Here is a 23683-nt window from a genome sequence, read left to right on the forward strand (position 1 = left end):
CTTTACTCTCTCGTGGTACCCATCTGCCATCTCTGGCATGTTAATATTTTAATTTTAGTCTTATCCTCTACAATCCTCAAATTATACAGTAAAAGTTGGCGCGGTGCCTCTCCAAAAGCCACTTGATCTGATCTGAACGGTCAGAATGGAGCAGAGACTCAATTTGTTTTTCTTGTGGATCAATGACATATTTATCTAGCTGGATTTCACTTTCACTTTCCACCTCGATCTAAACACTCTTCCTTTTAAATTGCAAATCCCTGAAATTAGATAGATGAATCCATTACTGGAGCAATTTCGTCTGCGTCCCGCTCTCACCGAATCAAATTCTCCGTCAACAAAAAAAAAATATCTCGTTGCCACGTGGAAAAAAGCTGGAAGATATTTCTGATATTTTTTTTCGTTTCCTTATAACCGCGCCACCCGACCAGTCTTCAAGTCCATAACAACATCCCTCAAAAAAAAAAAAAAAACCCTCCGTAACAACAAAAGGGGAAAAACAAGAGAGCCTCCGGATCTGAATTATCCATTTTTCAAAACAACAATCAGAAAGCAGCCCAGACAGCTTCACGAGCAAGCCATAGCTGCGATCTCCACCGTCAGATGGATCAGCAAGAGATGATCGATGCAGAGGGATGGACTGAGGAGCGGCACGCGGCTTTCCTCAACTGGATGGAGGAGAGCTTCGTCCATCGTATGTTCAGTCCGAACAGCAAGAAAGCTACCGGGTTCTGGCCAAGTCAGCAATGCTCTTCTGCCACTTGTCTTGACCTCCCGCTCAACCGTCTTATACCAGACAGTGCTACCGAGTCGACCGGAGATTCTCGACCCCGGCCAAGCCGGCCAAGGCGGCTCCTAGTGGAGTCAGGTCGGTTTTTATTTGATAAATGAAGATCTAATTGATGCAAATTAAATTCATTTCTAAGTTGGATTAATTTAATTTTAGGTTTATTATAATAAATAAATAAATTATTATTAAATAATATATCTACCTGGACTATTATAAACGCAATGACCACCACTTTTTGATGGTAATTATCTATATTCTATAATGAGAGGTAGTTGGATGAGGCTATTACCAAAATAGCCCTAGATAGTTATTGTATTATCTCACTGAGTCCTCCCCTCAGTGCGCTGTTCGAGGCATAAGTGACAAATGAGTTCGGTTCGGGGAGTTCAAAATTTTATGATTCGAGAATAATTCAAGTATAATTTGAAAAAAATTTGAAATTATCTAGATTAGAGATATCAGATATTTTGGAAAAAATTCGGAAAAAAATTGTAAAATTCGCGAATTATTCCGATTTAATTCGATCAAAGTTCGATCAACCGAATAATTTGACGTTCAATTTGACGTTCAGTTCAGTATCACCAAAAAAAACAAATTATTGGAGTATAATAATTGAATCTCGTCACTATGGTTGGAGGTTTGCTGGCACAGTGGCACCAAGAAGCAGCTTTTGGAATATGCAGACTGATTGTTACTTTTTTCTTTTCAAGAGAACTCAAAAATATTTTAACACATGGACTGTACTTTGTTAGAGAAAAAGACAGGAGTGTAAAAATAATTCGGATTTTTTTACTATAAATTGAATATATTTTAATAAAATAGTTTAATAATTGTGCTTATATAATTCAGATTTAAGAATTATGATAGTAATATCTATGATTTATTATTTGATTTTGAACATTAAAAATAAAAAAATAAAAAGTTAAATAGCTGAAATATTAAAACCGATCTAACAGAGATTATCAAGTTTGCACTTATATTATAGTAATAAATTAAAAAAAATTGACCGAATAATTTAGATGTTTGATTTATTTGATTTGGTTTAAATTAATCGATCAATTGAATACTTTTATTCAAAAATATTTGATTAAATAAATTTTAATTCGCTTTGAACTGACAGAAAAAATATAATATTTGTCATTATCACATTCTGTTTTGCTTTAATATATTCATGGTTGGAGAGGTGTTCATTATCCAATCCTTGAATCGGATTTTTCATTGGTTATAAATGCTTACAAGTCCGTATTTTATAATTAATATGATGGGTTGAGGTTCTTTGTCTGTATCTGATTTTCTTATTCTTCTGATTTATCCAGGGAACAGAGACTTAGTCGTTGTCGCAAGTACAAACAGAATCAGGAAGATCAAACGAGTTCTTTCGGAAGTTGATGCGTCGCATGACCAGGTAAAATTTTAACGAAGTTGCATGTCTTTTTTTATTCATTAATGGGTTTACATGAATAGGGATAAAGTATGTTTAAGCTAGCTTTTATATCCCTGATTATCTATTTTATTATGCTCACTCAAGGTTGTGCCGCAGTTGGGAGGTGCCAGAGATATTTCAAAGAAGAAGAAAAGACGGTAGAGATTAGGAGATGTACGGGCTTGTTGGAGATATATAGAGAAGAAAAATGCAACAAGTAATGCATTGGAATCAAGAGCAAGATCAAAAATTGTTATATTCCATTTTATTCTGTGATCAGCTTTGTTAGATTAGATTCTTCTTAGCTTTTATTCTGTGTCTTATTTTTACTTCGATCTAGGAGAGGTGATCATAAGTATGCTAGCATGGTAGCATATGTTTCAATCCATTATCCATGTGCTTTATTGGCTCAATCTTCCTCATTCTTTTTAGTTAGTAGTAGTTTCCTAATACGTGAGGTGCTAACTTTTTTTTGTGATATTAATTTGTGTATCCGGAGATCCGGAGATGTAATGCAATGGAAATTTAGTAGAAGTTTCCTAATGTATTTATATCCTTCTACGACGTCTATTACATTGGAATTTGTAATAGCCGGAAATGGTCGTACTAGCTTATTTTGACATATACATAGCAACAAATGAAGGTTCAATATTTGACTTGGAAAAAACAAGGGTGAAATTCTAGAATACAGATAAGTTCCGAAATTTTTATTAATATCCAACAAAAAAAACAAATATTTCACGGTTTGATAAGATTTTGAAAAATACTCAAACCACAATTTTATTTTACAGTTTTGATCCAACTTTTCACAAATTAAATCCACAGTTTTAGCTCCTCCAAAACCGCAGAACAAATCCACAGTTTCGAAAAATAGTGAATTTAATTCACGGTTTTAGGTTTTTAACAATAAAAAAAAAAATCTCAGAACTGTGAATTTAATCCACAGTATGATGGGAATTCAATTCGTCTGACATTTTTGTCAAACTAATTATTATTTTTTCAAAAATAAAAGGACCGCAATATTTTGTATTTATCTAGAAGTGACTTTTGAACTGGAATCAATAATTCAGATTCAGAACATTTTTATTTATTTTTTCCAATAACATACAAAGAATATTTTAATTTTTCTTACAATCGTCAAAAATTTGGCTTGAAAAATGTTGATCCGGATTATTTGTCGCGGTCTTTATAATAAATAAAATTATAAAGTATTCCATCTATTTTTAAAAAATATATAAAATATTTCGAATATATTAATACAAAAAATAAATAAATTATAATATTTTCTGTTTAATTTAACAAATAATCAGAAAAACTAAAATCGTGAATTAAATTTACAGTTTCATGAAAATAAAATCTATTTTGAGATCTAAACTGCAATTTTAATATCTGGTTTTATGAAATCTTGGATTTGTTATGTTGTTTTGAGAGGGATAAAACGACAAATTATTAAATTTGCAGTTTTGGGTCCTAAAACCGTGAATTAAAACTATGATTTGAGTATTTTTTGAAATTTTGTCAAAGTAGAATTCGAATTTTTTTTTTTTTTTGGGATATTAATAAAAATTTCGTGATAAGTTCATAGCAAAGTGGGCCCAAGAAAGATGAAAAGGAAAGAAGATTAAACCCACAATGATAAGCACAAGAAAGATGAAAATACCAGAATCTTTTTTTTTTTGCTTTTTTTTTCTTTTGCAACGTTTCACGGCCGTAGGCTTTTCATTCAAATCATCAAGTGAAGTTACAACAATCTTCAGATTACAATAGTAGCTATAAGATAACTTTTTGATACTCAAAACTTAAAAGCAGGATAAGTGAATCCTGTGTACCCCTCTATCAGTGAACCACCTAATTTAGCAAAGATAATCAGCCATGCCATTTTGGCTTCTAGATAAGTACTGTATTTTAAAATTATTCTCTTTGATTAGACTCCAAACATCATTAATCTCCCTAAATGCCCTCTAATCAGCTTCAAGCGGCGGTTGCCAAGCGGAGCAAGAAGTGGCCAGCGTTTGGTTATCAGTGAAAAAAATGCATGATTGTTTGCTTCAAAAGAAAAAAATGCATGATTGAAACCCCAGTTTTTTAACGAACTCCACTGCTTCCTTCATAGCTGCAGCTTCAGCTTGCAACAGGCAACAAAAATACAAGAAATCAGAAGTCTCTTTCATACTGAGCAGTAGAGGGGACGTAAAAGCATTGAATCTGTGTTATCATATAGATTTTTTTTTTTTTTTTATTAAAAGGCCGAAGACCATTTCATTGAAATAGGTTCACTTACACCCTTTAGTAATTGTTTATAAACTGTTCAACAAGCAGTTCTAATACGCAAGCATGACCAATGTTATCATAGAGATATGAAAAAAGAGGAGGGTTCAAATGCCTCCATGTTTTTGTGCCTCCATCTCTCTCCATCATTTTCAAAGTTCAAACAGTCGATCCGAACCGCTCAACCTAACCTTCATACTAAAATATGTTTGGAGACCAAATTTTATATTTTTAGGAATTTTTTTACTATTTTTTTAGATAGGTACAAAATCAGTAAATCTGAACCATCTAAAAACAATATTTTTGTACCTATCTAAAAAAATAGTAAAAAAATTCCTAAAAATATAAAATTTGGTCTCCAAACATATTTTAGTATGAAGGTTAGGTTGAGCGGTTCGGATCGACTGTTTGAACTTTGAAAATGATGGAGAAAGATGGAGGCATGATGGAGGCACAAAAACATGGAGGCATTTGAACCCTCCTCATGAAAAAATATGTTATGACTTCCGATTCGTCTCCTCCCCCCAGGCAATAGTTCATATTTATTATTGACGGATTTACATTGCTCCTACCGATGGATTTAAATGCAGAGTGTAAGAGTCAGTTGACTTCCATTTATTTTTTTAAAATTATGCTATTTTCTATTTTTCTATGATATCTTCTTCTCTTTTAATATATAATAAATAAATAAACCAAAATTGACCCCGCCATGTCTACAAAAAAGTATTCATTATGAGCCCTATATTTGTAAAAATATTAATTTGAAGATATAATATGATATTATAAATCAAGTGAGGCTATGATACTTTACAATGTGCGTATTCGTTTGTGCTATGGATTTTTGTTTCCAAAAGTCCAAATAGTTGATCTAAACGACTCGATATGATCTCCATATGAAAATATAACTGGAGAGCAAATTTTATATTTTATAGCATTTTTTTTTTACTTTTTTAGATAGGTTGAAAATCACTATTTTTGAATAATCTAGAATTTTTAGATTAGGTGATTATCAACCTATCTAAATAAAAAAAGTAGAGTTAAAATATATCATTGGTTTTGTTTCAGTCATTCTCCACATCCTTACTTCTTTTTTTAAAGTTCGAGCGGTCGATCTGAACCGCTAAACATAATTTTCATATTAAAATGTGTTTAGAGATCAAATTTTATATTATTATTTTTTGAAAAAAAAATTTAGTACAAAATCACTATTCCGAAGATTTTTTTTTTGATAGTTGGCGGCGAATTGCCGCCAACAGATATATTGATACTAAAAGAGTTTTTAAAAAAAGTTTATGTACAACTCTGAAAGAAACAAAATTAACTAACTAGCTAACTAGCTCACAAACTAATAAACAAATTTATATACTAGCTTACAACCCTAAAACACTAGTCCGAAGATTTTGGATCATCCAAAACAGTAGTTTACCGGGGTTGCGAGTTACCACATTCCCTGCTGCAGAGAACAAGGATCAATCACTCTTGGATTAATTCATTGAATAATTACTCAATGGATTTATTTTACATAATTACACAAATAATACAATTTAGGCAACTGCCATTTAGACATGAGCGAATCTTAATGCAATTCAAAGAGTACTTAGTCATCCTTATATGATTCTAAATTCTTTAATTACATATATTGAAAATTTAATTGAATAGTTTTTTTTCTTTAAGATATTATATACATCAGTAATATCAAATGTGTGCTTGTAACATAATGATTAGAATATCATATTATGGTTGTAGAGACTTAGGTTCAAGTCTTACTTAGCACGCATTAAAAAACTTTGTATTTTATTTTGAGCTCCTTCTAACTAAATTTTATAATTTCGTTATTGTATTCATATTGCCGATTGTAAGAGAGTTTTATACTTTTAAATTAAAATGAAACTCTGTTATTTTGACGTTTTCAAACCGAACAACGAATAAAACGCGAAAAAATGTATTTTATGAATTATTCGTGAATAAAATGCGAAAAAACGCAAATTTTTTTTTGCTCTATTGAATCATTTGTAAATTATATCTAAATTATTTTCAAATTATAAATTTTTTATTTCGTTGAATCAAATTTGAATAATTAATTTGTAACTGTGCTCAAGATCAGAACCTGACTTGTATGAGACTAGATCAGTCAAATATAAGTTCAGTAACTGTTGTTGCTGGTTGTGTTAGAATATCTCACTTAAATTCTCGTATCCATATTTATATCTTCATAGATCTTCGGAAAGAGACATCTGATTCAAGGACAAAAGTGGAGAAAATCAGAAATTGAAATCCGAGGACACGTTGAAATCAGAATTCAGAACTGATGCCAGAATCTTGTTGAGTTTCCATCATCAATTAGGAATTCCTAGCGCATTGAAAAATATCTTTCCAAAAATTGTTCTAGAGGGCTGCTATTGTGAGATTGTGCAGGTAATAAATAAATATCTCAGTCTATAATTAGAAATATTTTCAAGGAAAAATTAATATGTTAGACTTCGACTAAACTAAAAAAGAAAAGAAAAAAAGATATTTACTATGATATAGAAGTATTGATTGGCGGATTTAAGAAGAGTTAGATGTAGGCACGTGTACCCGTAGATCCAGTAATATTTTATATCTATGCATATTTGTAAATGAAAATAATATTTATTTTTGAATTTAATTCACGGTCCAATAGAAAAAATATATACTAAAAATAAAGTCAACTCAAAGTCTCAAACTGATTCGCGTAAAAAAAAGAAAAAAAAAGACGTAGTTTGATTCGCTACTCCATTTAAAAGAATTGATAATTCGTAGAAGAAAAAAAAATCCAATTCGCTACTCCACCTAATATGTGTTGTGTTGCACTATGACTAGTCAACGATGTGACTTGGATCATGTGTTGTACTGTGATCAAGTTAGATTTATACGTGTTGTGCTGTGATCAAATTTGGAAGGATGGTCATAACACATGAACGGTCACAGTACGTTAATCACGCCATGATCAAGACACGTCGTGACCACACGTGATGTGTCCAAACATGACCAGACACATTTGATCACGTGTAACTATTTTTTATAGTTTAGATTAGTTTATTCAAGATTCACCATTTAATCAAGATCTTTTTTTTTTTTTTGATAAAAGTGGTTTAAAAAACCACCAGTTTCATTAGAAACTAATTTTGATAATACAAAATGTGTGTTAGGACTGATACGAGTCAGCCAACCAAATCAAGCTAATTATCTAACCAACAAAATAATACTCTAATTGTTAGGCAATCAGAGCATAGCAGGTATTTAGAGTAGTACATAAAGCAAGAAATACATCATTTAGTAAAGTCTAGATATTAGAACTAATATGGAGGTAACTAATTGGCTATAGAGGAGCTGGCATGGGATGAAGAAGTAGATGGGTTAGAGGGTTGCAAATAGGCTGCATCTGCTGCATCCAATTCTTCTCTGTCTCTAAGGTAATCCAGGAGGTCTGAACCATTTAATCAAGATCTAACGATCATAATTATACGTTTTCAAAAGATGGTCACGTCACGTGAATGATCACGGTACATAACACGCGAATCACGGAAAGTGGCCGACACATGTGTCGTGTCATGCCGTGACGTATCCAGTCGTACTGTAACTTTTTTAGATCTCTATCCACTACTCCGCTTTGATTCGCTAGAAGAAAAAAAAATGTACTATTATAAACTTCTTAGGTCTTTTTCTAATATAAATTCTGGATCCGCCTCTAAAAGCATTGTTGTTAAATTTTGGTTGCGAGTCTACTAAATCAAACCACCTGAATATTATGGTAAACAAGCTCAAAATGTCTCAAGCCTCTCCTAGTTAGCGAGTCTTTTTATATATCATGGAAAAAAAAATCTTTTTATTTATTTATTACGCTCTAATATTATATTTCTTTCTATAAAATATCATTTCCCTTTTCCAGCCATTATGACATCGACAGCACCATTTTTTTTCTTTTGAAAAATTAGACAACATCTCCAAATTAGCTTAAATTTAACAAATGATGAAAGACTTCCAAGCATCTCTATGCTGTACCTCTAGTCCTCTACTAATTTTTCATGTGAACAAATAAGCTCAAATTTGCTCCCAGCCTATCACTGTGCACAAATCAAGCTAGTAAATATATGTGTTTATTGTTGGGATTTCTTTGAATATTCAATCTATCTAATTTTAAGAAATAGCTTTTAATCTAGCGGCAATGCACATGATCTCTATATAAAATGTCATGAGTTTGAAACTCGAATGAAAAAAAAATCATTTATTATAATAATAAAGGTATAAAATTTGAAGTCTTGAACTTCACTTGTTTTTTAAAATAAATCTATCTAATTTCATATAGTATGGTATATTTCCGTACATGCAAAACATTCTCAAAATACATTTTGCTTAGGTTATCCGCAAAAGAAAATAAATAAATTTATGGATGAAGCGACAACAATTTCAATTCTGGGCCTCTGGATAATGTTCTTATCCACAGTTTTAGTATGCCCGGATGTAACTCTTATCCCTGATTTTATTAAAAAAAAAAAAAGGCAACTCTTATCCCTGGTCAATCAAGAGTGACAATTTTGGATCTATGTATATAATGCATGGGACCGGTATATCCAGCGATCATAGATGACATCCTTTTCCGGTGCCATTGTCAGTTTGTCACTAATTGAGCTCTCAATTGACCCGATTCACTATTCACTAATTAATTAGGAATTAATTGATAATAAAAAATTAAGAGTGAAGGATTAAAAGCTTAAAGAGTGTTAAGAAACTAATATTCAATTGTCTTAATTTACAAGTGAAAGTTAAAGAAGCTAAAGAAAATAATAAAATATAAAGAATTAAAATCTAGACAAAAAGAGACTAAATAAAGTGATCTTAATCCGTACTAAAAATTTAATGTTCAATAAGTGACTAAAAAAGTTAAAAAAAAATACAGATTAGATCGTAAAGAGTAAGTCGTAAAGAACCTTAATTTCGTATTGCCGAACGCCCCAGTAGAGCTCAATTATGCAACTCACTACCGAATAACTATTATCTACGGAGAATTAATCATAAATTGAGCAAACGACTTGGAGAACACACAAAAATTATCACAAGTAGATTTTCAATATTTTCGATACATATTTTAGCCATAATTAAGAACTACTCTAAGTTAGTATGACGAGCACGCATCTCGGCCGGGTGCTGCCCCAAAACCTCCGCCAACTTAATCACTACCATCTCAAAAAGCACAAACAAAGCTCCTTCATACAAACTCCCCATTGGCAAACTAACCTCCCCTGCTCTGCTCTCCTCTTCCCTATCCGCCATTGTCTGTGCCGGCACAAACACAACTTCGTCAGCGCACCTCCTAGCCTCGCTTTCTGCATCCGGCTTTGCTGTAATCAGTGCAACCCTCGCACCGGCATTCTTTGCAATTCGGCAGATGGCATTGACTGTGGAGAAGTCGCCGGGGCCTGCTGATGCAAGCAGGAGGTCGCCAGGGGCAATAGGAGGGGTTGTCATGTCGCCTACTACATGTGCAGAAAGGCCGAGGTGGAAGAGACGCATGCAGAGGGCCTTCATCATTAGCCCCTCGCGGCCTACTCCGTAAACAAAGACACGGCCGCAGGGAGAGGAGGAGGAGAGAGCAGCAAGCTCAGTGGTTAGGATATCAAGTGGAGAAGATAGATTGTTGGGAAGTGGGAGGGAGAAGATGGATTGAATTTGGTGGCAGATTTGGGTTGCCATGGCGGCGGAGGAGGGGGAGGTGGTGGTGGGAGCGGGGTTACTCATGGTTTATCCGTTTGACAATGGATATTTTGGGATATTTTGATGCTATCTGATCTGAGTGACGCTCTTTAGGATGAATCCGTATCCTCAGAGCTGGGATAACCTGACGTGTTGCTTATTGAAACGGGCCGATTGTTGGCCCATTTTCAAATGAACTGAATATCCAACTAAACGTCCGAGGGAAGAATTGGTATTCGTTGCGGGCTTGCGGCGACTCAAAACTGCAGAAAAAATATAGGATCATCCGTTTTAATACGAATATAAAAGTAGTAATGTGAATTTAACTAGAATGAAATTGATTCGGATTTTGATGGTACCAAACATAAATTTTACATTACCGATACAGATTTGGGGAGGGAGGAGCGAGTCAGCGAGAGAGAGAATCTAGCTTTATCTAATATAATTGTACATAATGATAGCCGAATCAACGGTTTAGATTTTTTTTTAATCTTAACAATTCCAACTGCCAAAAAACCAAAATCAGTCCCTCCTCGTTGGCTAAGCTGAACCAACGTTACCACCCAACAAAATTTTTTTCTTTCATTTTTTATTTTTTTTAATCCAAGTAGCCTAGTAGGCCACCCATTGGGTACCACAGTCAAATCTGTAGCTCCACCGTGAAGAGGTAACTTTATCATCTATGCCCTGCAGTGGGAGGAACTGAATCCATATCACCCCAGGTACCTGCCAGGTACCTGAGGTGCAAGCCATAAATCTGAACAGTTCTTTTCATGTGGCACGAATCTCAAAGCAGACTCTCTACAGTCCCAACCGGTTTTCAATTGAATTTGGCCCAACTGAGATTAATCTGGGCCGTTTGTTCTTTTAAATTGCACCTCTGGTATCTGGACAGATATGCACTTGTAAGAACTCGCATCCGTGACTTTTTGGAAAATATCAGACGTTTAAATATGTTCTGTACGAATCTCAAACTCAAATAATACTGGCCCCTGGCCCGTCCCCAAATAGACACCGGACACGTCGGTCACGCGAAATACGCACTCCAGTGGGAATGGGATCATATATCTTGTAAAAGGAAACTGCTAGCAAAAAAACTACCTAAAAGTTAAAATCGCCTAATTAGAAAAGGATAGACTTCTAACTACCCGCCTCTCTTCTATATTTAAAAAGTGAAGAGTTGAGGGATCCCATTGTAATTTTCCCATCTCCTATTGACAAACTCCATTGTTTATTACCAGTAAATGTGAACAAGCTCCCGCTCCATCCAATTTGAGTCCGGTTTTTGCCAGTAATTATCGAAGTGCCTTTGTATGTTATCCCATAGGAGATGTGTTAATGCAATTTGGAGGGAAATGACCATTGGACCCTTTTATTTCTTAGAAATTGGAAAGCCACTGCTACTGCTCATCTGGCTGGACGATAAATTTAATTGACAACTGTAACAAACAATCTAATTATTATCAAATAAAAAAAATAACAAATCTATTAAAAAAAATGTAAATTGAATTTGATTCAATTTAAAAATCAATTCACCCATCATCATTTAGAAAATTGAATAATTCAAATTATTTATATGAATCAGTAACCAAACAATGTTCAAATCGTCCTAATATTTTCATGCAACTTATCTATACAACAAAAAACATTTCTACAATTTTACTTTTTCAATTTTTGACAATATTTTATTGGTTATCAACTTGTGGTGGTTGTCATGTAAAAATGGGTACAGTATTTCTCTTTACAGAGAAGCTACAGGCATAATGTAGACAGTGGTCCGAGAAGTGTACAACAACTTCTTTGTCGTCTTAATCCTAAAATCAACTGAGGTTACAATCACCCTTCTTCCCTGCCTCAGTATGCTTGCCTCCACTTCTACTTTTTCCTGGGCATGGTATCAAAATTAATCAATACCTGTTATTTTCTTTTCTCTAAATCATATTTCAATTATTAGGATTAGAACAAACTTTGTTTCATATATTTTTTCAACGAGTCCAATTGGTTCAACATGAACTAATATATTTAGTCAAATTACAACTTTGGCTCAACAGGTGTTCAGATGATTTTCACCTTCTATACTATAGTTATTGATTGGCACCCACTTCAGAAAACCCCTATGAAAGTATCATCACAATTTTCAGATAACCTCTTTAAACCCTATAGCTATTGCTGGAACTGTTGAAAAGGTCCTTCGTCAATGTACAGAATATCATCACAACATATGCAATTCACTTTTATAAATCTTCTAATTGAACCCTATAACAAAGTTTTAAGCCCAAGCCCTTTATCTATAGCTTGATTCTTGACTAGACCTAAACAAAGTACATGAAAAGAACGATAAGTGGCCCCTAATTAACAATTTTGGATTGATTTGGTATCAGAACAAACCAGATTGGTAAGGTATCAAGGTGTTTTTTCCTGCTGTCATTCATGCTCCCGGATAGTAGGAACTTTCATTTCCATCCGGATAAGGTTCTAAACTTTAGATCCGATTTCTATGGATAATTGGGAATTAAAGAAAGCCATCTCTGGTGAGGATCTGATCTGTCAATTCTAGACAAGAGAACTCAGATAGTTTGGCTGTTGATATATGATATGAATAGTAGAAGATATGGAACTACGGAAGAGTGAGTCTATGGTACTATGCATATCACGGGTTGTTACCGTGCTACGGCTCTATATTTGAGTTTTCAAATCCTAACGGTCAATCCGAACCGTTCATCTTGTTCTCCATATTAATATGTGTTTGGAGACCAAATTTTTTACTATTTTTTTAGATATTTAGAAAATTACTTGATCTGAAAATTCTGGACCATCCAAAAACAGTGATTTTCAATAAATCTAAAAAAATAGTAAAAAAATTTCAAAAAATATAAAATTTGGTCTCCAAACACATATTAATATGGAGAACAAGATGAACGGTTCGGATCGACCGTTAGGATTTGAAAACTCGAATATAAAGCCGTAGCACGGTAACAAATCGTAATATGCATAGTACCATAGACTCACTCACTACGGAATGAGAATCTTAAACTATAAAGCTACAAACCCAAATAGAATTGACAGAAGCAACCAAACAAACCTCAATTTTACTGAAAAGTTACAGCGGCAATGTTAATTTTAAGTTGCATAAAACAGCACGGGCTGGCCTGATTAATTTTATGATAACAACATAGCTTTACAGTAGTTCCTTTTTACTTTTTTTTTTTTGAAGGAACCAGACATTACCAGTTGAATTGAACATAATGATCTATGTCCTATGCATTCTAACAGCGTAATAGTCTCATCTAAACAACCAGACTAAGTTAACTCACATCAATCCGTGCGGCAGAGAGGTAGGAAGTGGTCATCTCCCCGAGAAACAACTCCTTGTCTCCAGCCACACTCTTGGCACAAGCCAGTGTCATGGCCTCGGACACAGATGCCACCACCCCTCCATGTAACGTATTGTAAAAATTCTGTAAGGAAAAAAAAAAAAAAGCAATAACCCTAACAGTTGAGGAATCTGTATCCTCCCAGGTACCTGACTGAGTATAATTAGCTGAAATGAGCCAGCTGAGCCATTGGAATTTGGTGCTTATGTCCGTTTTGAGATTCGTGCGAATTTAAAACTGACGACTCAGATCTAATTGTACTCAGTCAGGTATTGCACTGGATCTGAATTCACAATGAAGACTGCTGCAGCAAGATGAGAGTAAAAATAATGTTTAGCAGAGGGAATCGGGCTTACGGAGACAGTGGGATTGACGGTGAGGGTGCAGATGATGTGGCCGGGTTGGATGAGATCGACGGACAGGATGGAGCGGATGATGTGAGAGATGGAATCCTGACTGTGGGCTATGGATGGCAGGCTCTTTCCCATTCCAACGTTGCGAAGGAAGCGCATTAAATTGGCAATGGAATCGGCTGGCGGAGGCGACGCCATGTCTCCTCAACTGGCGCCGGGAGGCAAGAGGCAAGAGGAGGAGGAGGTTGGCTTACGGCTGAGTTCCGATCATGAATGGCCAATTCTGAGTGCTTTACGGGTTCTTTGACATTGGGCTTTAGATGCAAAATAAAAGTACATGGATAATTGGCGACTCCAGAAGCCCAATTACGTACGGTGTTTATTGTGAATAACGGATATGGCCCGCCGAAAACATTGCCCAATATTAAAGGAGACTACTATTCTTGGGCTTTTGAGTGGCCCAATTTTAGTTCACATTCTTCTCCCAATCTCTCTGACTGAAAAAAGAAAATTCAAATGCGATCAGCTACGCCTATTCTTGTGTTTCATTCAATTTGATACTTTGAAAGTCAGATGAGAAGAAAAATCATGACCGTATCTGTACGTTAAAGGCAGAAATGAATAATCAATCAATCAGTCGAGTGATGGAAAAAGAATTCGATAAAATACAAGTTGACTTGATCATATGTTAAGGATTTGCATTTAGACCGTAGACCCAGTAAAATCATGTCACTCCAACAATGGTCCAATCATCCGACTATAGTACAAAAACATTGACCTAGACTGCACTAATAAAGGTCAGAAATTATGTGATAGTTAGAACCATTTATTTCTCAATTTGAATAGTCTAACTATAGACAAAAACATTGACTTGACCTGAAGATAACATGTGGTAAAGATCTGATGCAGTAATGCTCGATATTACTCGATGTTGACTGATCAAACATCCTTAACCATCTAATTTGTTTACGGACAATGTAAACCACTCATTAACAAGACGAGCAATGTCTCTTCCGACCTTTTAGTTTCTGACAAATAATCTAATAAACTTGTAATTTTATCATTTACGTCCCTCGGAGTTTCAATTTGATGCATAAATTATGAATCAATTTGTCCGATTACCCATATTCTAACACATCAAGTCAAAAACATAACAAAGCAACTTGTCCCACATTTTCTTTTCTTCGTGTGATTATATGAAATTGATATATTTTATTTCTATGGGTTAATAAATATAACAATTCAACAATGGATTCGTAAACCATGTAAAGTTTAAATGTGCGACGTATAGAGTCGGCCAATTTGGACAAAAAATAATACAAGGGTCCTGAAAGAACAAATAAATTTAATTAAACGAATATAGAACGGGGGGAATTGTTTAATGTCTTGATCTTGGATGAAGTTTTCACGGCAATTTTTATTAATACTCTAAAAAAAAAAAAAATTAAAACTGCCCCAGTGTTCTTTTTTTTTTTTAAACTGTCTCGACCGCTGGGTTCACGGGCGACCCAAAAAATCCAGCAGACCGCCCCCTACAGAGGCGGGCCACACCACTAGCAGATCGCCTCCCCCCCGGCAATCCTGTATGCATAGCTGAACCCCCCCCCCCCCCCCCCCCCCATCCTCTGGCGGTCCGCTATAGATGCCTATTTTACTCTGTTTTTTCTCTCTCCTGCCCACTCCAACCATTTTAAACCATTCATAAGCAGAGAAGGAGAAAGAAAGAGAGCTCCAGGTGATTTCTTGGACGAAAAGGGCGATTTTACTGTAGCGACAGGTATTTTTGTTAAATTCTTTTTAATTATTTGCTAATTAGCTATTTATTACTGTACTCGATAATTACTTTACAAAAATTGTAGCAACAGGTATTTTTTTTTATTTCTTTTTAATTATTTTCTAATTAGCCATTTATTACTGTACCTATTATAATTACTGTAATCCTTATAAAATTATTTTTTAAATGTAGTTTGTTAAGGAAAAGATGTTAGTTGCACTATATGTGAGTGACAAGCTAATTAAGGGTGCACATGGCGTGTATTACACGAAAGATGCCGCATTTTGATTCCAGGTTAATTTAAATACCACATTTCAGGAACTTAAGCAACTAGTATACGAAAAGACTGCTATAAGCCTCAACAGGTGTGAAATAGAATTGGCTACACGGATTGACAACTCACAAAGGGGTGGGGTGAGGGTTAGACCTTACTTTGTGAGGTATCCTATAACAGATGCGAATTTGTGGAGAGTTGTGTACACTCTATTTGAGTCTAGTAGGGTCCCGGTAATGGACTTATATTCAAAGAGGGTGTCCCGGTCTGGGGTTGGACCATCTAGTGTTCTCGCGGCTGGACCTTCAGGTTATGACAATTCAGGTTATGAAAACCAGGGGTACCATGACTCCAGTTATGACAACCAGGGATACCACCACTACCCTTATGACAACCAAGTGTACCACAGCCCCGGTTATGACAACCCGGGGTACCACAACTCCCCTGAGTTTACTGAAGAGTTACCACCACTACCCAGACAGACACCTATAATCCCTATAATTCCTTATAAAAATTTTAACCATAACCCCTAACCCTAATTTTTTATTAACATCCCACAATTCGAGCAATTCGAAAAATTTGACCATAAACCCTAACCCTAAATTTTTAACCATAAATCCTAACCCTAAATTTTTATTAACATCCCACAATTCAAACAATTCGAGAAATTCAAGCAACTCAAAAAATTCAACCATTCAAGCAACTCGAGAAATTCAACCATTTTGAGCAATTCAAGCAATTCTAAACTCTAATCGAATCACATTCAACAATCAATTTAATCACATTTAAGCATAACTCCAAACTCTAATCGAATTAGAAAAAAAAAACTCACATTCAAGTGAGGGAGAAGCGAGCGAGGCAGAGGCAGTGGCGGAGGGACAGAGAGAGAGGCAGAAGGGACACACACAGAGGCAGCAAGGGCGACTGCGGCGGCGAGGGGCGGAGGAGGGTGGAGAGGGTTTAGGGTCTGAGTAAGCAGAGGAGAGGGAGAGGGGGGTGGGGTTCATGGGTGTAAAGGGGAGCCTAGTGGACCGCCCGGCAGTCTGCTAGTGGTGTGGCCCGCCTCTGTAGGAGGCGGTCTGCTTAGGGGTGTAAACGGATCGGATATTATCCGCATTCATCCGAATTCGAAAAATTCCGGATTCAGATATTCGGATACGGATCCGGATTCGGATATTCGGATACGGATCCGGATTCGGATAATTTTTTACCGGATACGGATGCGGATACGGTTCTTGATATTGAATCGGATACGGATAATTATCTGTATCCGACAACTTATTTAATTCGGATATCCGAATTCTCCTGTCACTAAAGTTGTTTAATTTTCCCTAAAGTTGTTTTGTCTCTGTGTACCACTCTTTCTCCATTTTGCAATGTACTGGATATATGTATTTGTATATTGTTGTTTATAAATCAAGGACCTATGGAAAATTTCAACCAAATATATATATATATATATAGAGAGAGAGAGAGAGAGAGAGAGAGAGAGAGATGGGCTATGGTGCATTGCAATGCATAGGTCATGGTGTGCATTGGACCATAAAACACCGATTCAAAGTCCAAATGACCGATCCAAACCGTTCATCTTGTTCTCCATATTAATATGTGCTTGGAGACCAAATTTTATATTTTTTTGAAATTTTTTTACTATTTATTAAGCCACTTTGAAAATCGTTGATCCAACAGTGGCTTCTGATTTTACTGTTCCAAACAGTCACCGTTGGATCAGCGATTTTCAAAGTGGCTTAATAAATAGTAAAAAAATTCCAAAAAATATAAAATTTGGTCTCCAAGCACACATTAATATGGAGAACAAGATGAACGGTTTGGATCGGTCATTTGAACTTTGAATCGGTGATTTATGGTCCAATGCACACCATGGCCTATGCATTGCAATGCACCATAGCCCATCTCTATATATATATATGAGTTATTGAACTACATAAGTACATATACATGTATACTTATGATTGAAACCAAATAATTTCTTATGAAAAATATTAGATCTAATTTATGGATGAAAAAAGTTATATTTAGATGTTATTCTTTATTAAAATGTATATTAGTAATTTATTTTTAATTATCCGAATTATATTCATATCCGTATCCGTTTCCGTCCGATATCCGATTCGTATCCGTATTCATTTAATATCCGATCCGTATTCGTATCCGTATCCGAAAAATTATAACGGATACGGATATGGTAAGGTCACTATCTGATTCGTATTCGACCGTTTACACCCCTAGGTCTGCTAGGTTTTTTGGGCCGCCTGTGGACCCAGCGGTGGGGGCAGTTTTCAAAAAAAAAAAAATGTGGGGGCAGTTTTAAATTTTTTTTTTTTTTTAGGGTATTAATAAAAATAGCCGAAGTTTTCAGTAGCAATTTGTCCTTTAAATCGGCCATGTAAAATACATTTTTATATTGGAGGGGAGAGATGAAAGTTTGACACATGTGAAGGTGACCAGGAGCGAAAACATGCATCAAACTTTTTACAAGTTAACCGAGTGAAGTCGTCAATCGTCATCACTGATGCAAGGGTCTGATCATATGATGTCATCATACACGGAAGCAATATTTCTTAATTAAAAGCAGTAGGTCAATAATTGCTGTTATGGTAAACAAAGCACCTTCTTTAGACCTTCTCAGCTCCCAAAGCATTTGGTGTGATCCCGATTCATCCATAAAAAAAGAAAAGAAAAAAGACTGACTTGTTCCATTCAAAAAATGCAAAAAACAGAGAAAAAGCTGATAACTTTCCCTCGTTCTGTATTCTGGATTACATAACTAATATGCTTTTGGTTTCTTTTATTTGGAAAATGTTCTTAATCCAATGCATACTTATCCCTTAATTTTAGATCTATATGAACAGTACAAATTTAGTTAAATGGGTGCTTTCATTTCAATGATTAAGTAGTTGAAATAATCATCAGGAGATCAAATAAGAAAGCAAACATAAAAAGACACAGCGAACATTGCCTCTGATAGTACTCTTTTACAAAAGGATTTGAATCAAACAAACATCACATTAAAGCCAATTCCAAGGACAGATTTTAGATCGCCGCCCCCCAATTTCACCAAACTAAATGGGTCCAATTAGATCCAAACCATTTTCATCAGGTCCCCAATTCACAAAAGAAAAATAATTGAAATTAAACAGCTCAACTAATCACCATCCGCTTAAGGCCCCATGATACCATGTAGTGTCCCGTTGAAAGAGATATTGGTCCCCTATACAAACCACCACACATCAAAATCTACATTGTAATTAATAATTATCATATTCAAAGATAACTGCAGTAAATCAATTAATTAAATTTCATATAATGCCACAACAAAAAACAGAATAATACAGTTTTCATTATATCCACTCACATCTATCCACCTCTTATTCTGGGTGATGTGGATTTTCTTTACATCTACTAAACTATCTTTTGTACCAATATCTCCTACAATTGAATGAAAAGGAAAACAAAAAAAAAAAAATTTGGAACATAATGGAATACAAGGTGAAAACTAAATGAACCAGATGTACACTGCACAGATCTACAAAACGTTAAAGGCACTAGGCCCTGACATGATTTGGTTGATGTTACCAAGATATCATTCAAGGACCACAAAAGCTTGTGAGTACCGGTCCTGGGCATGAGTTGTGCCACCATGCAAGTGATACCTTGTACCATGTCTTTATCCTCTTACATGGACCAGTTTCTGTTTCACCTAAAACAAACATTTCTGTTTCCATGAACTCCTCATAAGACAACGGGCAACCCGTAATTTTGGAAAACCCGGATCTGGCCGTCCCATCCCGCAGTGACAATTACTTGGCCCCAAGCATGTGAGTCATTCTGACAAGCCGTCCTCAGAAATTTACATTGTGATTTGTTCAGTACTGCTGCTCCACTAGGCAGGTTCTCTTCTGGCCAAGTTGCGGTGCCTCGAGGGAGCATCTCGGCCAAGATCTCTGGATTTAATGTGAAGCTTCCTGAAGGAGACAGGTACTGGACATCTGACCCTGCTACAGGGCCACTCGATGCGTACCCGGAAAGGTCTTCATGAGGAGACGAGCCATTCCATGGAACAGCAATCAATGCATTAGGAGAAGAAAAACGCTCACAAGAGTATGTCGTCTTCAAATGGGTTAATGGATCTGGGTTTGTGTGGTTCCACAAGTATATATTGGAATCCTCATCACAGCATATGATGTGGTGCCCGTTGGTTGTGAATGATGCAGGCACTGGAGTCGTAGATCCACTCCTAACCCCTGAAGCATCAAAGTGAAAATGAGATGCATCTTAGATATAACATACCGTATATATGTAAAAAATTATTTTCTTATTTCTACTTGGGTCATTAATGTAAGCACAATTTAATATATTACCTTTATATTTGCAAATCACATCGACTCCTTGAAGGATGCAGATTTTGGAATCTGCTGAGGTAACCATCAATTTCTTGGAGTCATTCGGGCAAAACTATGATTAAAATAAAAGAGAATAGTTAAAACAGGTGTCTTTGATCACAAAGATAAATGATGAAATGAAACAATATTTTTCATCTTTATCCTTAGCTAACCAACCTGAAATCCGGTGATTCTTTTGAGAGGGGATTTCTTCTTTCCGTTCAAGGAGACTTGATGCTCCAATTGCAAATTTTTATCTACACAAATTAAGGGCATAATCATTAACAAATGAAACATAAATTATGAATTCCAGAAAAAAATATTTGAATCAAAAGTTGAAAACAAATTTTAATATAGACTAGAATTTTACCTGAAGCATCGTAGAAACGGCAATTTCCATTAAAAGTACCAACTACAACCTCCTGAAAAAATATAGCAACATAAGATTTTCTTCATATAAACTCCACCACTAACTATAATTCTTTTGCAAAGGAATTAAAAAATACCTTCCCATCTGGACGGTAACAAACTGCAGTAACAATTTCTTTGACATCAACCCAATCAACAACGTGGCAACTAGGTATTGACCAAACACGCACTTTTCCATCAATAGAACTGCTCACAAAATAACTCTCATCTGCTGGGTTGAATTGCACACCTGTCACTGTTTAAAATAAAATATAAACCAAGATCAATAATAATGGACATGAAATCAAAGAGTATATCAGGAGATTGCACTTATTTATGTACCATAGTTTTTATGTTGAAAAACCCCTAGGCATGTGTCACATTCAACTTGCCACAGCCGTACTGTTTTATCGGACGATGAAGAGAGTATATGCTGTAAAAAGCAGATATCACATTTTAGTCGAATGAAAGAAATAAATGAAGAGAAATCGTTAGAAGTTTACAGAAAAATGAAGTATTAAGTTCGAAAGCAAACCTTATCCTTCGACCAAGAAATATCCAAAACTTGCCCATTGTGCCCCCGAAATTCATGCAATGGCTCCTCAGAAATTCGAAAAGCATTTGGTGGGACAACGACACAAGCTGACTCGGTACATTTTTTTCCAAATTTACCCATGCCTTTCTTCTTCCTATCGCAATTGTGATTATTAGGATCGAGAGGGGCTAATTCAGAATTACCGTTCACTCTAAAATAAACACAGTTGGAGTCTTCTCCTGAAATCTCATTCTCTCCATTTCTCTCATAGACCACAACTTGCCAGATGCGTACCACCCCATCTTCTCCCCCACTGGCCAGGTATCGGCCATCAGGACTGAATTTGATGGTCAGTATAGCACCGTCATGTGCTTTTACAGCTTGTTCTCCATAAACTGCTGACAATTCCTTCGACTTCTTTTTACAAGCTCTCACTTTAACCCTCTCAAATGATCGGCCACTTGTACTTTGGTCACAATCTGATGAGCTCGGTGAAGAAATATCGTCTCCTTCTCTGTCCACAATGCATGCACTCACACCTAATCTCTTGAGCCAACCGACACTTCTCTTACTCCTTGAATTTTTTTCTGATTTAGTTGTGGGTTTCTCTGGTTTATCCTCCTGTCTTCTCATGAGCTCCTTGATGAATGTAGATGAGCCAAAATTCTTCTCAAATTCTGACAATGTGACCTCTCTGTTTGACCCGATCTCCCTAAGGCCGGTAAAGGTACCGTCTTTGCTCAATTCACTAACAACAAACGTTGTTCCATCATCTAGATTCTTGATACTACAACTGAGATTCTCTTCTGATATTCTCTCGTCAGAAACACTTGAACTTTCCGTCGAGAGAGAAGAATTTGAAGTGGAAAACAAAGACGAGCAGTCGGTTTCTTCTACAATTTTGATCTCATCACCCAAATTGTCATTTGGATCCAAACACATTAACCTTGTAAACTTCTCACGCCTTTGCTGCACGCTTAATGGGTTCTCAGTCCACACACCTGAGACCCAATTGAAAAGATTGAGATCCACGTTTGATTCTGGACTACCCGGGCTGCCAGGGCACGTATCAAACACAGATTGAACATCCTCACTCGAGTCAAAGAACACCTCTTCACCAAACCCTTCAATTTGGGTATATTGGTCACAACCCATGACTGTGTTTTGCAATTTGCGGAGTGGAAAGAAAGAGAAAAAGACCAGTAGAGCAAATAGTCCAATTTCAGTGCCCCTTTATAAACAGAGGAACAAGAAGCTAAATAACCTGCGCAAAAAGTGGAGATAAAAATCAAAGGGGGGTATATTTAAAAATGAACCAAATCTATACCATTGATGAGCAAATCTCGCAAATGCGATGAGCTCTAGATTGCAAGCATGCAACACAAGTCCCAATCCAAGGGGCAATGAACCTAGTCCTTGTCAAAACGATGGTATGACACTATTAAATTAGGAGAACTAAAGTCTAATTGCCCCAATCCATAGTTAAATCCCACTGATTAGTGAAACACAAACATGAATTGACAAAAAAAAAATTGAGGCACAGATTTCAAAATATAAAAATAGTGGCATCAAGTAAAACTGCCTAAGTTGGGTGTTTGGAGTAAAAGGTGGAAGATTTAATTTGTGGAAAGAAAGAACTCACCATATTTGGAAATTAAAAGCGTTGGAAAGAGCGTCGAATGAAAGCAATCTATCTCTTATAGAGAGTGATTTTCGGGATTGTAATGGATTTTTGGTTGCAACGAGAGAGAAGCTTTTGTTTGTTTATAAGTTTGTTCTCCAAACTTCCTCTTTGATTCCTTCGCTCTCTCTCTCTCTCTCTCTGTGTCCTGGTACTGACCTCTTTCTTATTTCTCTTCCTTCCCACGCTGCTTCTCTCTCTCCCTCTCTCTCTACTGGTCTATTTGCGTGTGCTTTATTTTCTTTTGTGCTGCCTCCTGCTTACCCTGCCAAAATCTCATCCGTATATGCATGACCCAAATTACAGACATGACCCTACTGTTTCATCTTAAAACCCTACTTGCAATTGTTTATTCCCTTAAACGGTGAAAATTAATCACAGGCATTCCAATTAATGTAACAAAATCTAAAAATTAATTATTTAATTAACTACATAGCTAATTAATAATTGGGGCTCTTACACTTATAGGGATGGATGTCTTGATTAAATTAGGTGGCAAGGACCATTAATCATTTGACACCATTATAAAGATTAGTTGAGAGGATCCTGCCATGCTACATCTAGGATTTCGTTGAAAGGTTAAGACCTTTTTGATCCAAACAATTAATTAATAATTAATTGTTTCAATGTATTAATCACTTGTAAGGCTGTAAGTTAAAACATCTCAATCATAAATTTCTATTAAGGA

The 23683-nt window shown here is 35.6% G+C and overlaps 4 protein-coding genes across 6 annotated transcripts; 1 reads left to right on the forward strand and 3 right to left on the reverse strand.

The window, feature by feature from the left end:
* The first annotated feature begins 434 nt into the window (after positions 1–434).
* LOC144562394 (uncharacterized) lies at positions 435–2617 on the forward strand. Of its 2 annotated transcripts, none has more exons than XM_078311611.1 (3): positions 435–868; positions 2107–2195; positions 2331–2617. In XM_078311611.1, the coding sequence occupies exons 1-3, from the start codon at positions 604–606 to the stop codon at positions 2373–2375; spliced, it is 399 nt and encodes a 132-aa protein (XP_078167737.1). In that variant the 5' UTR covers positions 435–603; the 3' UTR covers positions 2376–2617. The 2 variants fall into 2 exon arrangements, with proteins under 2 accessions (XP_078167737.1, XP_078167736.1); XM_078311610.1 differs by having other exon boundaries at positions 436–868; positions 2319–2617.
* Positions 2618–9517: 6900 nt separating this feature from the next.
* On the reverse strand, positions 9518–10319 carry LOC144562409 (Sugar isomerase (SIS) family protein). Its single transcript, XM_078311625.1, has one exon. The coding sequence runs from the start codon at positions 10236–10238 to the stop codon at positions 9606–9608; it is 633 nt and encodes a 210-aa protein (XP_078167751.1). The 5' UTR covers positions 10239–10319; the 3' UTR covers positions 9518–9605.
* A 1419-nt stretch (positions 10320–11738) lies between these two features.
* Positions 11739–14191, reverse strand: LOC144562356 (Thioesterase superfamily protein). Of its 2 annotated transcripts, none has more exons than XM_078311574.1 (3): positions 13924–14185; positions 13508–13651; positions 11739–12078 (listed from the first exon to the last, which is right to left on the reverse strand). In XM_078311574.1, exons 1-3 carry the CDS (start codon positions 14116–14118, stop codon positions 11935–11937), a joined length of 483 nt encoding a protein of 160 aa, XP_078167700.1. In that variant the 5' UTR covers positions 14119–14185; the 3' UTR covers positions 11739–11934. The 2 variants fall into 2 exon arrangements, with proteins under 2 accessions (XP_078167700.1, XP_078167701.1); XM_078311575.1 differs by lacking the exon at positions 11739–12078 and adding an exon at positions 12089–12505 and having other exon boundaries at positions 13924–14191.
* A 5080-nt stretch (positions 14192–19271) lies between these two features.
* On the reverse strand, positions 19272–23264 carry LOC144561588 (uncharacterized). Its single transcript, XM_078310592.1, has 8 exons — positions 22957–23264; positions 21315–22578; positions 21122–21212; positions 20878–21035; positions 20742–20793; positions 20549–20628; positions 20351–20444; positions 19272–20233 (listed from the first exon to the last, which is right to left on the reverse strand). The coding sequence occupies exons 2-8, from the start codon at positions 22467–22469 to the stop codon at positions 19722–19724; spliced, it is 2142 nt and encodes a 713-aa protein (XP_078166718.1). The 5' UTR covers positions 22470–22578; positions 22957–23264; the 3' UTR covers positions 19272–19721.
* Positions 23265–23683: the final 419 nt, after the last annotated feature.

Source organism: Carex rostrata, chromosome 11, assembly GCF_964058835.1.
Source record: "Carex rostrata chromosome 11, lpCarRost1.2, whole genome shotgun sequence".
NCBI classification, from domain to species: Eukaryota; Viridiplantae; Streptophyta; class Magnoliopsida; order Poales; family Cyperaceae; genus Carex; species Carex rostrata.

What these genes read in the sequence shown, in the direction of transcription:
- LOC144562394 (XM_078311610.1), top strand. Translation starts at nt 604, where the DNA reads ATGGATCAGCAAGAGATGATCGATGCAGAGGGATGGACTGAGGAGCGG. An exon ending in GCGGCTCCTAGTGGAGTCAG is followed by an intron (nt 869 to 2,106) that starts GTCGGTTTTTAT and finishes TGATTTATCCAG; the next exon opens with GGAACAGAGACTTAGTCGTT. An exon ending in TTGATGCGTCGCATGACCAG is followed by an intron (nt 2,196 to 2,318) that starts GTAAAATTTTAA and finishes TGCTCACTCAAG; the next exon opens with GTTGTGCCGCAGTTGGGAGG.
- LOC144562409 (XM_078311625.1), bottom strand. Translation starts at nt 10,238, where the DNA reads ATGAGTAACCCCGCTCCCACCACCACCTCCCCCTCCTCCGCCGCCATG.
- LOC144562356 (XM_078311574.1), bottom strand. Translation starts at nt 14,118, where the DNA reads ATGGCGTCGCCTCCGCCAGCCGATTCCATTGCCAATTTAATGCGCTTC. An exon ending in CCGTCAATCCCACTGTCTCC is followed by an intron (nt 13,652 to 13,923) that starts GTAAGCCCGATT and finishes TTTTCCTTACAG; the next exon opens with AATTTTTACAATACGTTACA. An exon ending in TCTCTGCCGCACGGATTGAT is followed by an intron (nt 12,079 to 13,507) that starts GTGAGTTAACTT and finishes TACCATGCCCAG; the next exon opens with GAAAAAGTAGAAGTGGAGGC.
- LOC144561588 (XM_078310592.1), bottom strand. Translation starts at nt 22,469, where the DNA reads ATGGGTTGTGACCAATATACCCAAATTGAAGGGTTTGGTGAAGAGGTG. An exon ending in TTTCTTGGTCGAAGGATAAG is followed by an intron (nt 21,213 to 21,314) that starts GTTTGCTTTCGA and finishes TGCTTTTTACAG; the next exon opens with CATATACTCTCTTCATCGTC. An exon ending in TGTGATTTGCAAATATAAAG is followed by an intron (nt 20,234 to 20,350) that starts GTAATATATTAA and finishes TTGATGCTTCAG; the next exon opens with GGGTTAGGAGTGGATCTACG.